At 35.0% G+C, this 19,125-nt stretch overlaps 1 protein-coding gene across 4 annotated transcripts; it reads right to left on the bottom strand.

Moving 5' to 3' along the window:
* Positions 1–7,387: 7,387 nt before the first annotated feature.
* Positions 7,388–15,629, bottom strand: LOC115982455 (histone deacetylase 8). 4 transcript variants are annotated; one of them, XM_031105080.1, is made up of 4 exons: positions 15,083–15,629; positions 13,992–14,572; positions 10,639–10,948; positions 7,388–7,638 (listed from the first exon to the last, which is right to left on the bottom strand). In XM_031105080.1, exons 1-3 carry the CDS (start codon positions 15,339–15,341, stop codon positions 10,646–10,648), a joined length of 1,143 nt encoding a protein of 380 aa, XP_030960940.1. In that variant the 5' UTR covers positions 15,342–15,629; the 3' UTR covers positions 7,388–7,638; positions 10,639–10,645. The 4 variants fall into 4 exon arrangements, with proteins under 4 accessions (XP_030960940.1, XP_030960945.1, XP_030960927.1 ...); XM_031105085.1 differs by lacking the exon at positions 7,388–7,638 and adding an exon at positions 9,843–10,083; XM_031105067.1 differs by lacking the exon at positions 7,388–7,638 and adding an exon at positions 10,199–10,291 and having other exon boundaries at positions 15,083–15,628.
* Between the last annotated feature and the right edge of the window lie 3,496 nt (positions 15,630–19,125).

Raw genomic sequence — 19,125 nt, 5'->3', positions numbered from 1 at the left:
GAAAATTACATGTCTATTAAATTGGACATGAGCAAAGCTTTTGATAGGGTTGAATGGAGCTTTATTAAAGGTGTGATGGAGAAATTGGGTTTTACGGAAAAATGGATTGATACTATTATGAATTGTGTCTTTTCTGTTTCTTATTCAGTGCTTATAAATGGGGAAGTTTGTGGGAACATTTCTCCCTCAAGGGGCATTAGACAGGGGGATCCGCTCTCCCTTTGCCTCTTCCTCCTCCGTGCCGAGGGCTTTTCAGCTCTTATTCATGAAGCTGCTATGAATCAACAAATTAATGGATTTTCCATTTGTAGAGGATGCCCCTTAATTACTCACCTTTTCTTCGCCGATGATAGCCTCTTGTTTTGTAAAGCAAAGGAGCAAGAATGTCATACTCTTGTCAGTATCCTAAACATATACGAAGAGGCTTCAGGGCAGAAAATTAACACTGACAAATCCTCAGTCTTTTTTAGCCCGAACACTTCCCAAGAATTAAGGGATGGCATCCTAAACATCCTCAGCCCAATGCAAGATTCCAGACATAACAAGTATTTGGGGCTGCCTTCCATCATTGGGAAATCCAAAGCTCAGGTGCTCGCTGAAGTTAAAGATAGAGTGGCAAAAAAGCTTGCCGGTTGGAAGGGTAAACTCCTTTTAATTGGTGGGAGAGAGATCCTAATCAAAGCGGTGGCTCAAGTAGTACCTACATACACTATGGGTTGCTTCCAACTCTCCAAAACTCTTTGCCAAGACTTGGAAAGTATGATGATGAGCTTTTGGTGGGGGCAAAAGGACAAAGAGAACAAGATTGCGTGGGTTAGTTGGAGGAAGATGTGTCGTTCTAAACTCCATGGAGGTATGGGCTTCAGAAACATTCAAGCCTTTAACCTTACCATGCTAGCTAAGCAAGGTTGGAGAATTCTCACAAACTCCAACTCTCTTGTGGTCCGGGTTTTCAAAGCAAAATATTTTCCTTTTGATGATATCCTCAATTCCAAAAAAGGGTGTAACCCCTCATATGCTTGGCGGAGCATCCACAATAGTCTTGAGGTTATTAAAAGGGGCACAAGATGGAGGGTTGGCAATGGCCGGCGAATCCATATTTGGGATGATAGATGGTTGCCAACACCATCAACCCACAAGGTGATTTCCCCCCAAGATGGCTATGGAGACTTTCCTTGGGTGTCTTCCCTCATTGACATTGATACTAGATGGTGGAAGATTGATGTGATTAATGCTACTTTTCTGCCCCATGAAGCCAGCACCATCCTTAATATTCCTCTAAACTATAACTTGCCCGAAGATTGTCTTATCTGGATAGGCAACAAGAGGGGTGAGTTTACGGTTAAAAGTGCTTATCATATAGCTTCAAGTATTGTGGATTCTATGGAGGAAGGTGAAAGCACCTCAAGCAGCTCACGGACCCTTTTATGGAAGCGGATATGGCAGCAAAAAGTCCCTTCGAAGATCAAATTTTTTGCTTGGAGGGCTTGTGTCAACGGTCTCCCATCTATGAAAAATCTAAACCATAGAGGTGTTCATTGCTCTAGCTTCTGCCCCCTATGTGATAAAGCCATTGAGACCACAACCCATGCTCTTCTTCATTGCGATCATGCAAAAATGACTTGGGCTTTTTGGAACAATTGTCCTGTGGACCTCTCTTCCTCTTTTAGTGACTTGGTGGATATTGCTTTAGATTTTATTGCAAAAGGCTCCCCGAATGATTTAGAGCTTTTCTTTGCCGTTGCCTGGTCAATTTGGTGGAATCGCAATCAAGCAATCCATGAGGACTCGGGTTCCCCTCCAATCCATGCTTGGGAAATGGTAGGTGGAGTCTTGGCCGAATACAAGGCTACTTGCTCCTGTCCGTGTCTTTCTTAGTCCATCCCTCAGTCCAAGTGGAAAGCTCCACCTACGGGCTTTATCAAAATCAACACTGATGCAGCAGCCTTTGAAGATGGGAGGAAATTGTGCATCGGTGTAGTCATCCGCGATAATATGGGTGAAGTTCTAGCAGCATCAAACAAGGTTCTTCCTGCATCTTTCTCGGCTGAGGTCTCAGAAGCTCTGACGTTGCAAGATGGTGTGCTTCTTGCAGTGGAATTGGAAGTCTCCCACGCTATCTTTGAGTCCGACGCCTTATCCATTATTCTAGCAATTAATGATGGAATCCATGGTGGTGAGCTTGGGCACATAATCAGAAACATCAGAGAATTGACTGCTGTGTTTTCCTGGTGTTCTTTTAAACATCTGAAAAGGGAAGGCAACAGAGTTGCCCATGAGCTTGCAAAGGTGGCTGGGTTTTCTGGTGTATCACAGGTTTGGAAAAGATCTTTTCCAAGTTTTCTTGAGCATCTTCTCGTTGAGGATCTTTGTTTGTAATGCTCAAGCTTCTGCTCTTCTTTATAATACATTTTCTGTTGAATGAAATTCTCTTATTTCCCATAAAAAAAAAAAAAAAAAATCCTGTTATGCAGTATGCACATCCTCACATAGGAGAGAAAGCCCAACAAAATCTCATAAATCCCATATCAATTTGACAATGCATTTAAACCTTATTATCTCTACATTTGAGAAGAAGTTTAAACAGAAGCAAATAAAGAAAAGAAATACAAATCTGAAAAATGTCAATTTTGACAATCCGACAAAAATGAACTAAGGAGGACATTGACATTCACATTATTATGAAAGCATTAAATATTTATTTCCGCTATCCTCCTCAATGTTTCTCGTATTGCCAATCCTCAACAAAGCATGTGCCTCAACTCTCAAGATGTCACGCTGTCTATTTGGTAACCACACAAAACCTAAGAGGCATATCAAAAAGTCCCACCATCTTCTCTAGGTATTACAATTTAACATGCCGACGAGATCTAGTCGGCATGTTAAATTGTAATGCCTTAGATTCCCTAAACAAACCTTAACATTCATATTAGTTTATAACAAAATTAATGTTTATTTTAGAATAAGAATATACTTTTTCTATTCGGCTAACAATTTTTTAAAATACTCATATATGATCTATTCTATATTTTATTTCATTAAAATACCATTTTTTCTTAAATTTTTCCAACCGTTTCTTTATCTTTATATGCAATAATCATTTCTATTTCTTCGCACTCAAGAAGCGTAAAGAAATAATAAAAATATTGTTTTGCATAAGCTATTGTGACTTGTTTGTTTATTTGCATATGCACCGTAGTAAAATCTCATTTTGCATAATTGTTTCATAATCTATATGGGTGATTTTGGGTTTCATTGATTATATTTTGAGTTTATGCTTTTATATATATATATATATATATATATTTTATAAATGAGCTGGAATGAATACTCTAGAATCAAGGGGTGAGTAGTGATGTGAGCTACCATTGTCTAGTTTGGAAGATATTTTTTGAGGAAAGATGAGAATGTACTTAGCAGTATATTACAGCTGTTCTCTTCAAGTATTCTTCCAAAAAATGATGAATAATAGATTCTATCTTTATTCTAAAAAAATGATAAATAATTAGCAAAATGTATAATAATACAAATATATACTGGCCCATTTCTTTTATAAACTCCAAAGTACAGTAGAGAACATCATATTCCTTTTTATTCCATAAATTGTCCCAAATACAGTGCTAATATATTTAAATAAAAGGAAATATAGATAGAGAGATATAAATAGATAGGAGATATAGATAGATAGATATACCACAAAGATGTCAACCTCCAAGATTCGTGTCCAAGTGCCATTATTAGTAAGATCTACTACTGGAAGTGGAACCATTGCTTTGGAATAGAGGAAAAGTACTAATCATAGCAGGATTAACGAATTTAAATCTGTTTCATCAAGAAAGCAAAGTTACCGACAGTTTCCTTCTCTAAATATTGTTCCTCATATCATTGAAATGTCATTCTCATCAACTGTTATCTGACAAACGCATCCATATTAATTGAAATAATTTCATGAAAAGATAACATCAAATATTTCGACTTCAACAATATGTACTTTCTCACTTTTTTTTTTTTTCTTTTTCTTATCTTCACGTCCTTTTCTCCCTCTCAACCACTCCATCGCATCTCTTCCCATTCATATATTTTTTTTATAGCGAAATTACACCAATCTTCAAACCATTAAGGTTTTAAGAATTGACGTTCTCCATTGAGGTTGATTTAAATAAATAAAATATATAAGTTTATGCTCTCATTATGATTCGGGTATGAAATAAAGATTCACACAAGAAAGATGATTACAACAATCTCCTTTTTTTTAACGAACCCTAGCCTCAACCTCAGTCTTGGCAAGACTTTGCTCTACCGTTAAGATAATTCCGCCAACAATGATCGTTGCAAAGCACTGTTGACTATTGAGCAATTCACGTATCATTTAATATAGACAACTTTTGTTTTTAGTTGGATTACACTAGTCTTAAGTCTTAACCTCTAATCGAGCTACGAATACAAGTAGGCAGCAAAGGGGGAGGGGCAGTTAGTCGCTTAGTGTTGTTATCGGTGTAAGTTGTAAGGAGTCTTGGTCTCAAGTCGAGCTGGGGCATCATAATAAATACAACATATAAATCATACTCTCACACATTATGACTTCCCTAACATAATATTATCTTCTTCTTCTTCTTCTTCCATTTTTTTTTTTTTTAATTTTTTAATTTCTACTTAAACCATAAACAAAATGACATTCCTTTCTTAAGGCCTGTGGAGGGATGGTTATTCCCCCTTTAGGTTTTGTATAAATGAGTAGACAACTTAAAAAAAAAAAAAAAAAGAAGGTAGATTCCATTAAGTTAGCTTGAGATTTGGATTAATGCCAACTAGGTCTGAGGCATTTCAAAATTGACAAATTTGATTTCTAAAACTAACTTGGTTCCTTAAAACAGAGAAGAGAAAATAACTAACAAGCCTAATAATGTTTAGAAACTAAGTTGGCTTTAGAGACCAAATTAGTTAATTTTGAAATGTCTTGGACCTTATTAGTATTAGTGCAAACCTGAAATTTACCCCTAAAAAATATTGAATATATTTTGTTAAGGATGTAAGAGTGAGAGAGAATTTAAACTTATTTATTATATATATAAAATCTCAAGAGTGAAAACAGGAATATCATTTCATAAAAATTGAAAGGGAGGTTTTTGTAGTAATTTAACTAAATTTCTTTCTTTCACGCTATTTCAAAAGAGTATGAAACACGTGCGTGGGCGCATGCCGGAGATGACCTCTCTTAGAACACGGGGCGGCAACGCATATAACTTATCTCATTTAACAATTCTTTTTCCATCATCAAATTCTTAAAGAGTGTCTGAAAACTTGAACTTTGGTTGGCATATTTCTTTGCGAGATTCTACAACAAGAGTCTAAACTAATATAAAAGGGAATATATGTATGGACCCACTTAGACCTTGGAATTAGAAATTCTTGAGCATCATGATCTCATGAATATGATGATAGGCTTTAGAATTAGAATGTCAATTTAATTTGAGAAATGGTAAATGCTATTACATACCTATTGTTGCACACAATTGTATACAGACTTTTTGAACTAGAATTGTGACTTGAAGTCAAGATTTCAATGCAAAAACTGCGTATGTGCACAGTTATATGCAACAATTGGCATGAAATTAACATTGCCTTTCAAGAAATCCTGTTGGCTCAAGAAGTGATGCTCGCTCTGTTGTCTTTCTTCCTATTCCTAAGCCACTAAATAATGAAAACAACTGACAGGCAGTCCGTTGAGATTAAAGCATATAAATTTTGGAAAGGAAAAGTAGCTCATATCCGATTGAAGAATTTGTATTGATAATTCTTGAGCACTGATGGAATAACCACAAGATGCAAATGGTGAAGAGAACACTAGTTAGGCCCATATCATATCATATAATTTGACTTTAGAAGTCCATCACATACTCCCAAAGTACAGAGAAATGAAAAGTAATTTTCCTTTCAAACAGAAATGTTGGTTTTTATTATGCCTAAGCTATCTTGGGAGTTTTGGGATGGGTTTGAAACTTACATCTAAAAGGCCTTCATCTATTTTTCTCATTCCCCTTATTTTACTTAACCAAAAAGACAACATTTTTTCTATAGTATTTTTTAGGTACAGATCTTCGGATTTTATTTATTTATTTATTATAGATACAGTTATATTTTTACATAATAAACATTAAAATCAAATAAATTAATAAAAACAAATCAATAAAAACAACCCTGGATAACTTTTTTTACTGTTTATTTTGTTAAAAAAAAAAAGAGTAAAGACCTAAAAAAGGGTTTTAGAAAGATATTATATATTAGTTGATTTAAAAATAAACTAACATAGTAATATCAGAATAAAATTCGAGTACACAAATAAGGTTTTTTTTTTTTTTTTTTTTTTTGAGAAAGAAGTACACAAATAAGTTGATTTGTATTCATAATTACCAAGCTTATTGATCTCGCGACTTTGAATTGATGTGCCAAATGGGACCAATATTAAGAGCATAATTTCTGCTATGGTGACGAGTAAACTGTTTACTTTGAAGCAGCTTTGACTATCTATCTACCTCTGAGTGTGAAATCTAAACTAACCAACAATCAATATACACCCAACAATTGCGCTGTCATTGATGACTCGTGAAATTTTCAATTCTTTTCCTTTAAGATCAACAATTATTATTATTATTATGTTTAAAATTTAATACTAGATAGTCTGCAAGAGCATATAAATTCAAGGTTTGGTGATGAAAATTTGCCACCAAAGGAGTAATGCCAAGGACACTACAACTTTTACTATATGAAACTTATAAACGTGATGTATCACAAATCACCAAAAATACATTTCAAGCATATTAATTAGGTGGTTGAAGTCTACCAATTTACATATATTATCACATCAATTTATAAGTTTTATTTAGTAAAACTTGTATTTTTATCATTTTTCTTAAAAAAAAAAAAAAGAGATGGTTCAAGTTACACTTGGTGTAACTCTTATAAACTTACACATTTTTTACACCGTAGATTTTTAAAAGATCTAACGGTTAAAAAAACATCATTAAATGCTATTGTTTTCCACCTTACTATCTAATTAATACTAGCATTCTCTCTCTCTCTTTCTCTCTCTCCTTATTTATTACTTTCCACTATATAATATTTTCTTCAACACAATCTAACAAAAAAAATTTAAAAATAATCCCATAATCATTGATTTCACAAAACTACCCATAACAAGAGTCAAATGACTTTCAATTTGCTCTTTAAAATAAATAAATAAAGGAACTTATTTATAGTTTGTAAATAATTATTCAATATACTTTGTCCAGACTAAGGATACTTATTTTTATCTCCTTTTTTCAACAATCTACAGGCTTATAAAAATCAACTTAACTTCTTTGGACTTGCATATTATAATATTGCCTAAAATATGTTAGTTCTTCCAAATGAATGAAAATGATCTCAATTCTCTTTGAGATGAATATTAATTTTACATTATTATTCAAATACAATGAAGGAATGTGGCTTCATTCAGTGATGGACTACCTCACAAAGGTAGTGGCATCTCGTATTTCTTCTTGACAACTTTTGATCCATCTGCCAAAGATGCAATGAAAGATGAGAGGTCTTCATTCATTGTCAGCGAGTATCCTCTTGAAACTTGTGGAAAGATAGACCCTGAGAACCTCAGTTGTGCAAGAATTACACTCACAGGAAAGGTGAGTTACAAAATCAGTTTTTATCTAATTTTAATATTTGGATTGCCACATAGCTTGAAGAAAAAAAAAAAAAAAAACTATATATATATATATATATATGAGTGTCAAGACTATGAGTGACTATTTTGTCTGTCTTTCTAGTTTCCAATTTGCTCATATTTCATCCATTCTTATGCTTGAATATGCTTAAATATGTTATCCAACTAATTTAAGTACAAGTGTAGAGACAAGTTTAAGAAATCTACATCAGGTGCCAAAGATCAAAGTTAGCGTCACTAATTGGATAATATATGTGTGTATAAGAAAGAGAACCTTTTTTTTTTTGGTGAGAAAGAAGAAAAAGAACCTTATGTGTGTATAAGAAGATAGAGCTAAATTATTAACATTACGGGATTAATTAGTGATATCAATAGGTGTGTATATATATGCACACTACAGTAAGATGACAACTGAAGTAATATTATTTAAATATTTTAAATCATAGCTTTTTTATTAGATAAATTAAGGATTGCCCATTAGATAATGATAATAGTGGAAAGCAATAAATAAGGAGAGAGAGATTCGCTAGTATTAATTAGGTAGTAAGGTGGAAAACAATAACATTTAATGATGTTTTTTTAACCGTTAGATCTCTTAGAAATCTACGGTGTAAAAAATGTGTAAATTTATAAGAGTTACACTAGGTGTAACTTAAATCCATCTTAAAAAAAAAAAAAAAAAAAAAATGCAAAAGTGCAAACTAAAGAATACAAATTATTGCCAACGGGGGCTTGGCTCAGCTGGGTATGGTTCGTTCGCTTTGCCTAACACGCTCAGGTTCGATTCCCACTACCAGCAGGAGTCTGTTGGTGGACATCATATCCCTAAGCGTGTGTGCTCTGTCCAGGGGTTTAATATAACCATAAACACCCCAATTTTTTTTTCTCAAAAAAAAAAAAAAAAAAAGAATACAAACTACCATTTGAATTGAAATAAATCTAGCAGGCTATAATTGGTTCAAGAGAAAAAGAGTGGTACTCCATAGGGGTGTGTAGCCAACCTGCCAACCTGCCAACCTGCCAAAACTGACCTGACCTAACCCAACCCGCCAGGTTGGGTCGATTTTTAGGGCTTGGTGGGTTGGGTTGGGTTACAAAAATATTTTTGATAGCGGGTTGAGTTGGGTTTGGGTTATAAAATTCCAAACCCGTCAAACCCAACCCGACCCACCTATATATTTAATATATATATTTAAAATATATTATATAACTAATAAATTTTTTAAAATAAATAGCTTTTCCTATCTTAAATAAAAGCCAATTAGTTCACACAAACCCTAGTAAATTACTATTGTTGTTTAGTTATTAGTGTTGTTTGCTTTTAAGAAGTTACATTGATACTAATCTTTTGGTTTTTTTAATACATTTATATTTATATTTTTTTTCTATTCAATTTAATAATAATAATAATAAAAAATTTGTCAAACCAATGGGTTCAACCCGACCCATGTGAGTTGGGTTGGACTTATGTGATGGGTTGGGTTGAATTTTTTTTTACCCACCATGGTGGGTTGGGTCAAAAAATCCCTTTAACTCGACCCATGCACACCCCTAGTACTACTCCATGAGGAATCATTTTAAAAGTATGGTATACCTATAGACTACCATGCATTGATTAATCATGGAAAGTCATTCATTTTAGTGACCCTAAGGAGTCATCCATTTAAGAAAACTCCATGTGTACCCTCACAATAAGCAAATTCAATCACATGAGACAATGAGGAGAAGCCCCCAACACCTTCACTTTACATAATGTATTTACAAAAAATGGTTAAGTGAAAATTAACCTGATGTGGAAATTTACCCAGAGGTTATATACAATTCAGAAAAGGAATATTATAGAAATAGATAAGAGCATCTACTAGTAGTGGAAAATGTCCAAAACCAGCATTGCAAATGGACAGCAAAAACCTGCTTCAAGAATTATCTTTTCTGTATCCAGTAAGTGATAATTCCCACATGACACAGACCTAATTTATCAACTTTGACAGAGTCATTCAGAAAGCCAAGCAAGAAACATGTTTTGCTCGATAAGAGAGAGAGAGAGAGAGAGAGAGAGAGAGTTCAATTGATACAAAAACCTAAGCCACATGTTTTAAACTGGTTCATAACAAATTTAGGCATATGCATTAATCAAAGGATTCAGTATTACTACTCTTTTTGTGAATGATATTATGATTTGAAGAACAAAGGTGTCCAAAATTCTGAATACAACGAATTGCTACGGAGATCTATGCCATATAACAAAGATTGTGTAAGCTTCAGTAACAGTACTATGTCTCTAGGACCTCAAAACACACACACACACATACACAATTAGCAGCATAATAGAACCTCAATTCTACTGGTGGAATCATCTTTGAATCCTACAAAGAGTGGCAAACTAAGATTAGTCCTAGGGGGGGCACTGCCCCTAACACTTCAATCACCAAAAAAATCTTTATTTATCCAAAAACCTAACTAAATTCGTCCAAAAACAAAAAAACTTAACTAACACACACCCTCCCCGTCAACTCTCTCTTGAATACACATATTGCATCATGCTCCCATCTGAACTTTCTTTTGGGTGCAACCCTGAAGGATAAAGGTTTTTGATAGATTAGATAATAGTTATTATAAAGTTATAAACATTTAAAAGAAGATTTCTTTTAATATTATCTTATAAATGACTATCCATACATACATGTAAAAGTAAAATTTTACTATAATACTCTAAATCTCTCACAAATATTAGCTTTGGCTCCCCTCATGATAAATTTCTAGTTTTGCCCCTGCCTACCATGATGAGTAAAAAATTAATTTCTAAATTTAAATAACAAACATTTACAATTAACTTACTATTTATTAATGTAAATAGAATATCATATACAAAGGTTTACAAGTGGAAAACAAATTATAAGAGCAGAATGTAAAGCAAATACCTTCAAATTAAGCTTCTTTTAAAAATGGTAGAGTGTCTTGTTGGTACTGTTTAATGGATTCAATTACTTTTACAGAAAAGGCCTCATCCTCTGGGTAATAAGCGATGGGATCAGATAATAGTGGATTTGAAAGGTTGAGCGCACCTTCAAGCATTGCATGAAGACAATAAGCTGAATATGTAACATTATATCCACCTTCTTGGACAATAAGAAGGCGACTGCCGGTATGCCTATTTGCCAAACTACGAACTATCTGCCCAATCTCTCGATAACCATTCATCGTCAAGCATTGCCTTCCATTTGGATCAAACTAAATCACATGTAATAACTGTATAAGAAACTCCATCTTTATCAACATTAACAATTGATCCCTTATAATTTACATGAAAAGATTTTAAGAATCCACAAAAATAGAACAGATAATTAAGCATTGCTTCATGACTAACTTCATTGACCAATGTCTCCACTCTTCCCCATATTTAAGACAAAAAACTTATCTCTATAGATGATTTTCCTCTGCCCATAATGCAATAATCATTTTACCAACAATGCCAAGTTAAAAGTACCTGACTTCCTTACCCCGAATGTCAATTTTTAAATGGAGAACAAGTTGTGTCAGTCCAAAAGGTGGAGCTTAAATTCAATCCCCCTCCCAAATATATATATAAAGGTGAACTCTTTACTCTCTACGTTGCTGGCACCCTCAAGCATATAGAAAATTAATTTCTCTTTGTTCAGACCTTACAAGATGGCTTTGAACGCTAGTGTTGGCTACAAGTGAGAGCTTAGACTTTGGATTTTGGACTATCAGCTTGCCCTTGTATCTTGCGACTATTTCCGTTTTTTTGGTAAATCCCTTTTTTTCTTTTTGACTTACCCAAAACATGATATATTTTTTATTGGACAAAGTTTAGTTATAAAATTAATTATAGCCTAAAGCTACAACTTTACACAATATCTTTTTATTGGAGGTGAATTTTGCCAAATTCACCATTGGATTACATCTTCTTTTTATATCCCCATGTTTGCAAAAGAAAATTAAAGATCAATAGCTTTGTCATCGATAAATTGTTTAAATTGCAAGTTTTTGTAGTTTAAAATTATGCATAAAATATAATCTTATAGATCATATAGTAAACATATCCGATTGTCACACAATTTGACATATGTATTAAAAGCATAAAGAACATGCAATCCAACGGTTAGATTTTCAAAATATAGAGTAATGTTAATGATATTGAGTAAGGTTGTAGCCTAATTTTGTAGCTAAACTTTGTCATTTTTTATTTATTTATTTTGATTTGTAAGTTATATATGAACTTATTGGGTCTTCAATCTACAATCTCAACATCCACCTAGTTCTTATGGGGAATTGCCAATTGAGTTGAAGCTTGTTAGGAACCCGGTGGTTTTTAATGGGGATGGATAAGAATTGTAGGAGAATTAATGGGAATTGTAGGGAAATTGACTTAATTTGAGATAGTCATCCTCCATAGAGAAATATTAAGAGAGAGAAAGAGAGAGAAAGGAAATATACTAAGCAATGAGTTGGTTTATTCTTCAATGATAAAAAATGTGATTACAAGTAGGTATTTGTAGAACCATAAAACTATTCTATTGGCTCACATGGCTTTATCCTAATGGACCTAATATTCCCCATGTGTATTAATAATTCCAACATGTGTTAAATGTGATTAACATGCTTGGAATTGTAACTAACTAACCAACTAAATGCAAAATTACAACAATTATTATCTATATACCTATGGGGTTCCTAACAAAGCTCATTGGCAAGCAAGTTATGTGTGATCTCTTTATCACAATGAACCAAAGCTATTTGTTCATTTATTAATTCTTTCAAACATCCTGTCTTCTTCTTCAGCTGAGTTCTAGCATAACAGCTTCTCTTGTTTCATCTTAAGAAATGATAAATAGATACAGCAAATGAGGACCCAATGTAGTCACTATTGAATTAAGAAAATCCTGATTCATCTCATTTTTTTCCTTGAGTTCACTACAACGAGAGAATAGATTCATCCAATTTATTTGTGTTGAAAGAAGGGATTTACTTCAAACTTAAGTTTTTTCCCAGCCACAAAATGAAGGACAGATATAAACTCATTCCTGATCTGAAGTGCCTATTAGGAATGGTCTGATACAGTACAGTACAATAGGAGACAAGGGAATGCAAAGGGAGGGATGTTAAAAGGGTGCCTGCACCTAAAAGCAATGATTCACTTGCACTGCCCCCTTGTCCATAGGGGCCTATTGCATAAAACTGAAACAACTCCTCCTAGATTGCAGCCTCTTTCTCTCTCTTTTTACCGGTAGTGAGGGACAGACTCACTCATACAGCCAGCAGGGAGGGTAGCACTACTGCGAAAGACTACCTAGAAAAAATGTTGCAGGCGTGAAGCGTGGTGGGCCTTGGCTGGGAAAGCATAGCATAGGGAGGAAAGTGAGCTTGGCTGGTGGAAGATCTAGGGGAGGCTGAGTCATTTGATGGAAATCAAAGGCTTTATCCCTATAGAGAAGGAGGCCCTTTAAAGTAAAGGAAGTGCTCCAAGGAATGTAAGTGAAGTACATAACCAAGAAACTGGGTATAAATTTTCTTGAGCAGATATATTTGAATGATCTGGATAGTTGGTTTTCTTAAATTTCTTCAAATGTGCTTCTTATCCTTAGAATTATTCCTTTGTAAAGCTAAATAAAAGTAATAACGAATAATATTTATTTGACTCAACAGTCTTCATGAGAAGACACCTGAAGACTGAATTCCACTGCATAGAAACATTGGGGTCAGACATTAATAAAAGAAAGAAAGAAACACTGGGGTCCAAAGCTTAACTTTAGAGATAGTCCAAAGTCCTGATTTTAGTCAAATATATACAAAACCCAGCAAATTGCAAAACCAAGTAGACCAAACGATAGCACATTTTTCATCATATATCCACCATTCAGTCTCCTTTTAGAGATCTTTAAAATTATGTCATGATCCTTAGCTTGTTATTACATTCATATTCTACCTTAAAAGAAAAAGGACATTTATTGTTTTTTAAGTTCAACTTAGGTGTCACTTTCTCCTTCAATTATCTCCATCAAAGAATCGGGTGTATTCAATTTCCTGTATGACTGTATCCTAATCACTTTAGCACTTCCAATATCCTTTTTTAACAGTCTAATTCCATAAAATCCCATGGATCATGTTTTCTGAATGCTCTAATCATATATAGGTTTTATGCCAAATCTCAATTAAACATGAACAGATGAAAATCAATTCTGAGCATATGTCTTCAATAAAATTCACTAAATATTGGAATTCAGAGAGAGAAGCAGAGAAAGAGAGAACTTACAGCACTTGAATCTTGGCCAACAACCCAAACTATCATATCAGGCTCAAACTTTTCAACTGCTGGAAGGACCAACTCGGTCATGGCATACACATACCCCCTATCACCAGTGCCATTTGGTAGAGGTATATTCATATTATACCCAAACCCTTCTCCTTCACCAACTTCATCAACAGATCCATTCTGCGGATGAGACGGACCCCAAGTCCCATGATTCATATGAAGGGAGATGGTAAGAACTTTATTTGACCTATAGAACCCCTCTGCTGTTCCATTGCCATAATGAACATCAATGTCAATAACTGCAACCTTTTGACACCCAGAATCCAAAGCCAACTGAACAGCAAGACCCGCATTGTTAAGGAAGCAGTACCCGTCAGCTTGAGTAGGCTGAGCATGGTGACCCGGAGGCCTAACCAATGCATACGCAATTTTGCCACAGCCATCGAGTATATGCTTCATTGCTGATAGAGTAGTACCAGCAGCAAGAAGTGCGGCATCCCATGATCCAGGGTTCAAGAATGTTCCGGTACAAAGCATCTTTCCTCCATTCCTATCTGCTTCAATTAGTTCATTTATGTATTCTGGAAAATCAACAAATTTGAAATAATATCAGACTCTGATGTAACTCATGCAAGCAAACTTAAGACAGGTTGTTACATTCAAAATAATCCCTCCCCCAATATTTCCTTCCATACATTATTTGATTTGCAACAAATTATAGGGAAAGTATAGAAAATTGGGAGTTAATCAGTCCCACAGCTTCTAAAATTCTAACACATTACAACATTTTAAGCTTCATTGCACAGAATAGAATTTTGACTGAAATCCCATTTCAGTATAATCAGGAAATCATCCCTTGCACTTGAGGGAAATCAAATTCCAAGTAAACAAAAACAGAACAGGAATTCAACTCCAAAAACCCCATCTCCATGCCACTCTTCCAAGTTTACTAATGAATCAAACATGCCATTCAAAAAACATCATCTTTTTTTGCTTTAAACCGAAAAACAAAACCGACCCAGATTCAGTTTGAAGGCACACTATCTTAATAACAAATAAAAAGAAACAAACTGAAACCGGCGGATATGTACCTTGAGTGTGGAAGGAGAGCAACTGAGGGACGAGAGCAGGTGTGCCAGGATGCCAAGAGATGTAAGGAGAGATGGGGCCCCGTTTGAGAATGGAAAGCATGTTCTTGACCCTGTCTGAGTTCTCTGGGTGCTTTTCTAAGACGTCAAGAAACCCAGGATCCATGCCACTGTCGAAAACGCCTGTGCCAGTTTCGTGTTTAAGCATCCCCTCGTGCCAGAACACGTCTATGGGGTCCATTGGAGTTGGAGAAGTAGGCATGATAGAATTGGAAGGTATTATTGTTAGAGTTGTCAGTTTGGGAGGGAGTAGTATTAGAATTTAGAGGATTTTGGAACCTCCTTCGGTTCTTTCTGCCGTGCTCTCTCTGACTCTGATGAGGGTGACAATACAAACTACACTCAACACTACAGTACTCTACTTTTTTTTTTTTTTTTGGTTGTTGTTCGTACTCTACACTTGTTGCGGTACGATGAGGATGAGTGGATGATAAGGCAACCTTTAGATTTCATGACTGGCAAGCAGTGGCTTGGTGATGGTCCCATTTCGCCTCTTCGGCCCATCTAAAACACAGCCCCAAATCATATAGATTTGGGTTGGCTGGTAAAGCTTATTTTAAACCCATGGGCCATGGCTTTTCCTCAAACTTCTCTTATATGACAATTTAAAGCCATCTTACCGTTTGGATAAGAAAACTTCTTACCTGCCTTAGCAGACGGGTTTTATTCATCCCGCAGAGCAAATGGGGTGGGGATAGAGTTTAACATTTTCCCACATAGGCACATACTCACTCGAACCAATCTTTCTATATTTAAACAATTAAAAAAAATATTTTATAGGTTTAAAAAAAAAATTATATATATATATATATATATGTGTGTGTACAGCTTTCAAACTTTAAAATTTTTATTTTTATTTTATAAATGTTGTATACTTCTATTATTGAATATATTTTTATGTTTTAAGATTTAAATTGTTTATATATTTTTAAATTGTTGTATTGTTATGTATGAATTATTTTTGTATTTCTTAATACTTGAATTGTTGTATTGATATGCTTTGAGAAGATTTTGTAATGTTATAACTTTTTTTTTAAAATGTTTTAATTTAATGTATTCAAAATAAGCTTTTACTAAATCATATATAAATATATGTGTATTAAACTTGAGTGTGGCGGGTTGGATATCCACTAAAACAGGGTAGGAAAAAAACCTGCCCTAAAGCGGGATTGGGGATTAGAAAACCCACCCCATACCGTGTTGCCACTCCTACTCTTGTTGATTGGCAAGCAGTGGCATTTCGGTGATGGCCGGTCCCATTTCGCCTCTTTGGCCCATCTAAAACTTTTACTGCCAAACAAATCATATAGATAAACCGGTTGGGTTGGGTTGCCACTCCTACTCTTGTTGATTGGCAAGTAGTGGCATGGTGATGGTCCCATTTCGCCTCTTTGGCCCATCTAAAACACTGCCACAAATCATATAGATATTGGGTTGGGCCTTGGGTGGTGACCTTTGTTGGGTTAAAATGAATTGACCCATTGCAATTAATTAATTAATTAACCAAGTTAATTAAGATCAAATTTCATGCAATAGCGTGGTAGAACAAACAAATCACCAATTATACTAAATGCAGCGGAAAATAAATTTGACACGGGTGAATGGGAAAAACCACAGAGACAAAACTCCATCGGGTAATTTTAAGGTCACCACTCCCAAAAATCTACTATTATCAATCACAAACGATTACAAGTATAAGGAATCTTACCAAACCCTTTAGCCTATCCTGAAATACCAACCTACAGTTGAACTCTTACCCTAATACCCAATTGGACTTGTATTATAGCAGCAATCTTTTCATTCAATACACGAATCTCAGTACGTGACTAAGCAATGATGCACGGATCCTAGTACGTGACTAACTCCTTTGTATGAATCCCAGTACGTGACTAACTCCACAATAATCCTTTGATTGATGTAGTTGATTTGCAACAACTTCACATAGAAACATCAATAAGATCTTCAATGATGGTGTGAGAGACTTTGCTTGGTTACAAAACCCAAAAGGCGTACAAGAAAAGCAACAAAAACTCTTTCTTCTGTATGAGGAGGTTAGAGTTTCAAAAAGAAAACCTTATGAAACTCTCTAGGGTTAGGTTTTTCTTTTTCCACCTCCTTGTTTAAATAGGAGCTCAATGGGCTCTCCTATTCCAAATAGGTATACATAAACCTTGGGCTTTCCTAATCCAATAAAGATTATACAAACCCATAAACAAATAGCCTTTTAGAATAAAAATGTTGCTGGCTATAGTCTGAATCCCGTAAGCTCGATAGATGAGACATGTGTCGAGCTTTAATGAATCTTGACATATCGTTGTCGAGGAGGTATTGAGACCAACAGATTGCACTTTTCTTGAGCAGTTCTTGAGTAATCTTCATGTCTTCAATGTAACCACTTGTAACGATCATCTTGAACTTATTTAGATTTACCTAAATACAAGTAAAATGCGTTTTGTTAAAGGATATGCCAATTACATAAAAATATGTCCCTTACAACTTTGATTTTAAACCCATGGCCTTTTCACAAACTTCTCTTATATGACAATTTAAACCCATCTCGTGGTATTTGTTTTACACGCTCTTAACGGATGGGTTTTATCCGTCCCATGTGGCAAATGGGGTGGGGATGGGGTTAACATTTTTCCTCATACACACTTGCACACATCTCGTTTATATTTAAACAATTAAAAAAAAAAACATTTATATAGGTTATATATATGTGTGTGTGTTGGGGGGGGGGGGGGTGCGTGCTTTTAGCTTTCATACATTAATTTTTTTTAAATGTTTTTTGATGTTGTATACTTGTATTATTGAATATGTTTTTATGTTTTAAGATTTAAGTTGTTTATATATTTTAATTGTTGTATTATTATGTATGAATTATTTTTGTGGCGTGTACAAGGTTAATGGGCTGTTTACCATGCTATGCTCACAATCTATTTGTTGTTGTGTGGGTTATGGATATCCTACAACGGGAAGTTCCTAGAAATGCAATTCTTCTACCTTATTGACAATTCTCTAGTGATTCCCAAGTAAGCTCTCTCCTTTCTTAGTTTTTCTCTCTCTCTTTCTGATATCTCACTAAAAAATGTCCAACATCCTTCTCTTTCCTCTTCCCCTTTATTTATAGGCTTGCTTAGTGGGTTTGTCATGCTTGCATAGAGTGGCTTTTTGTGCAAGTGGGGCCACTTTGTGATTATTCCTAACAAAAAGGGGGGTCCCACTTTGGGAATGGGTATGTCAGTTTTAGAACTCACGATCGACGCTGGATAGTTCTTGGTAGGCGATCTCTCTTAAGGCATTACTGAGATACATTAAAGACAGGTTCTGAGCAACACTAAACCTTGAGATTATAATAGTTCCTGGATTATCCTTGGGTCGAATAGTATGGGTCGGGCCAATGGTATGACCCACATGCGATCCATGGCCCGTGGGCCCACAGCTAATGTGCTGGTGGATCCATTCACCGTATAATAGCCCCCCTTGATTCCTTCCCCATCTTTTAGGGATGGAATCGAGGTTTCACATTTAATGATCAGTTATTTTCTAATCATATCAACTCTAGCCATTAATTGCAGACAAAACAACCTGTGTCTTTGGCACACGGGGCAACAGGTTGTTATATCAAACGACCATCATTACTTGATGGTTCATATACCGAGGCCACGAGTGTCACGCCCCAAGCCTAATTGGGTCCAAAGCATGAGAAAAGGACCACAATATTGTGAACTCTCCACAATATAAGTCAGAGCTCTATGAGACATTTGCAAACAATACAAATTACGAATCATGTCTCCAAATATATATGAAATTCCAAAACTCCAAATGGATCAATATCAAATCACAATCCTTCCTAAGATAGGCAACCTCAACGGCAGAATCTAGGCCTACCATGCCCAAGGCTAACGAACCTCAAGAGCCCAACCTCTAATAGAATTAGCTACGGCCTCCATAAATTTAGTAAGTTGAGTCACCAACCAATCATA

The sequence above is a fragment of the Quercus lobata genome, chromosome 1 (assembly GCF_001633185.2).
Source record: "Quercus lobata isolate SW786 chromosome 1, ValleyOak3.0 Primary Assembly, whole genome shotgun sequence".
In the NCBI taxonomy this organism is placed as follows: Eukaryota; Viridiplantae; Streptophyta; class Magnoliopsida; order Fagales; family Fagaceae; genus Quercus; species Quercus lobata.
Note: the sequence above shows the minus strand (reverse complement) of the source record. Positions and strands in the feature narration are given on the sequence as shown.

Coding starts and splice junctions, on each gene's coding strand:
- LOC115982455 (XM_031105080.1), bottom strand. CDS start 15,341: ATGCCTACTTCTCCAACTCCAATGGACCCCATAGACGTGTTCTGGCAC. Junction 14,573..15,082: donor GCTCTCCTTCCACACTCAAG/GTACATATCCGC, acceptor TTGATTTTCCAG/AATACATAAATGAACTAATT. Junction 10,949..13,991: donor TTGGCCAAGATTCAAGTGCT/GTAAGTTCTCTC, acceptor CATGTGATTTAG/TTTGATCCAAATGGAAGGCA.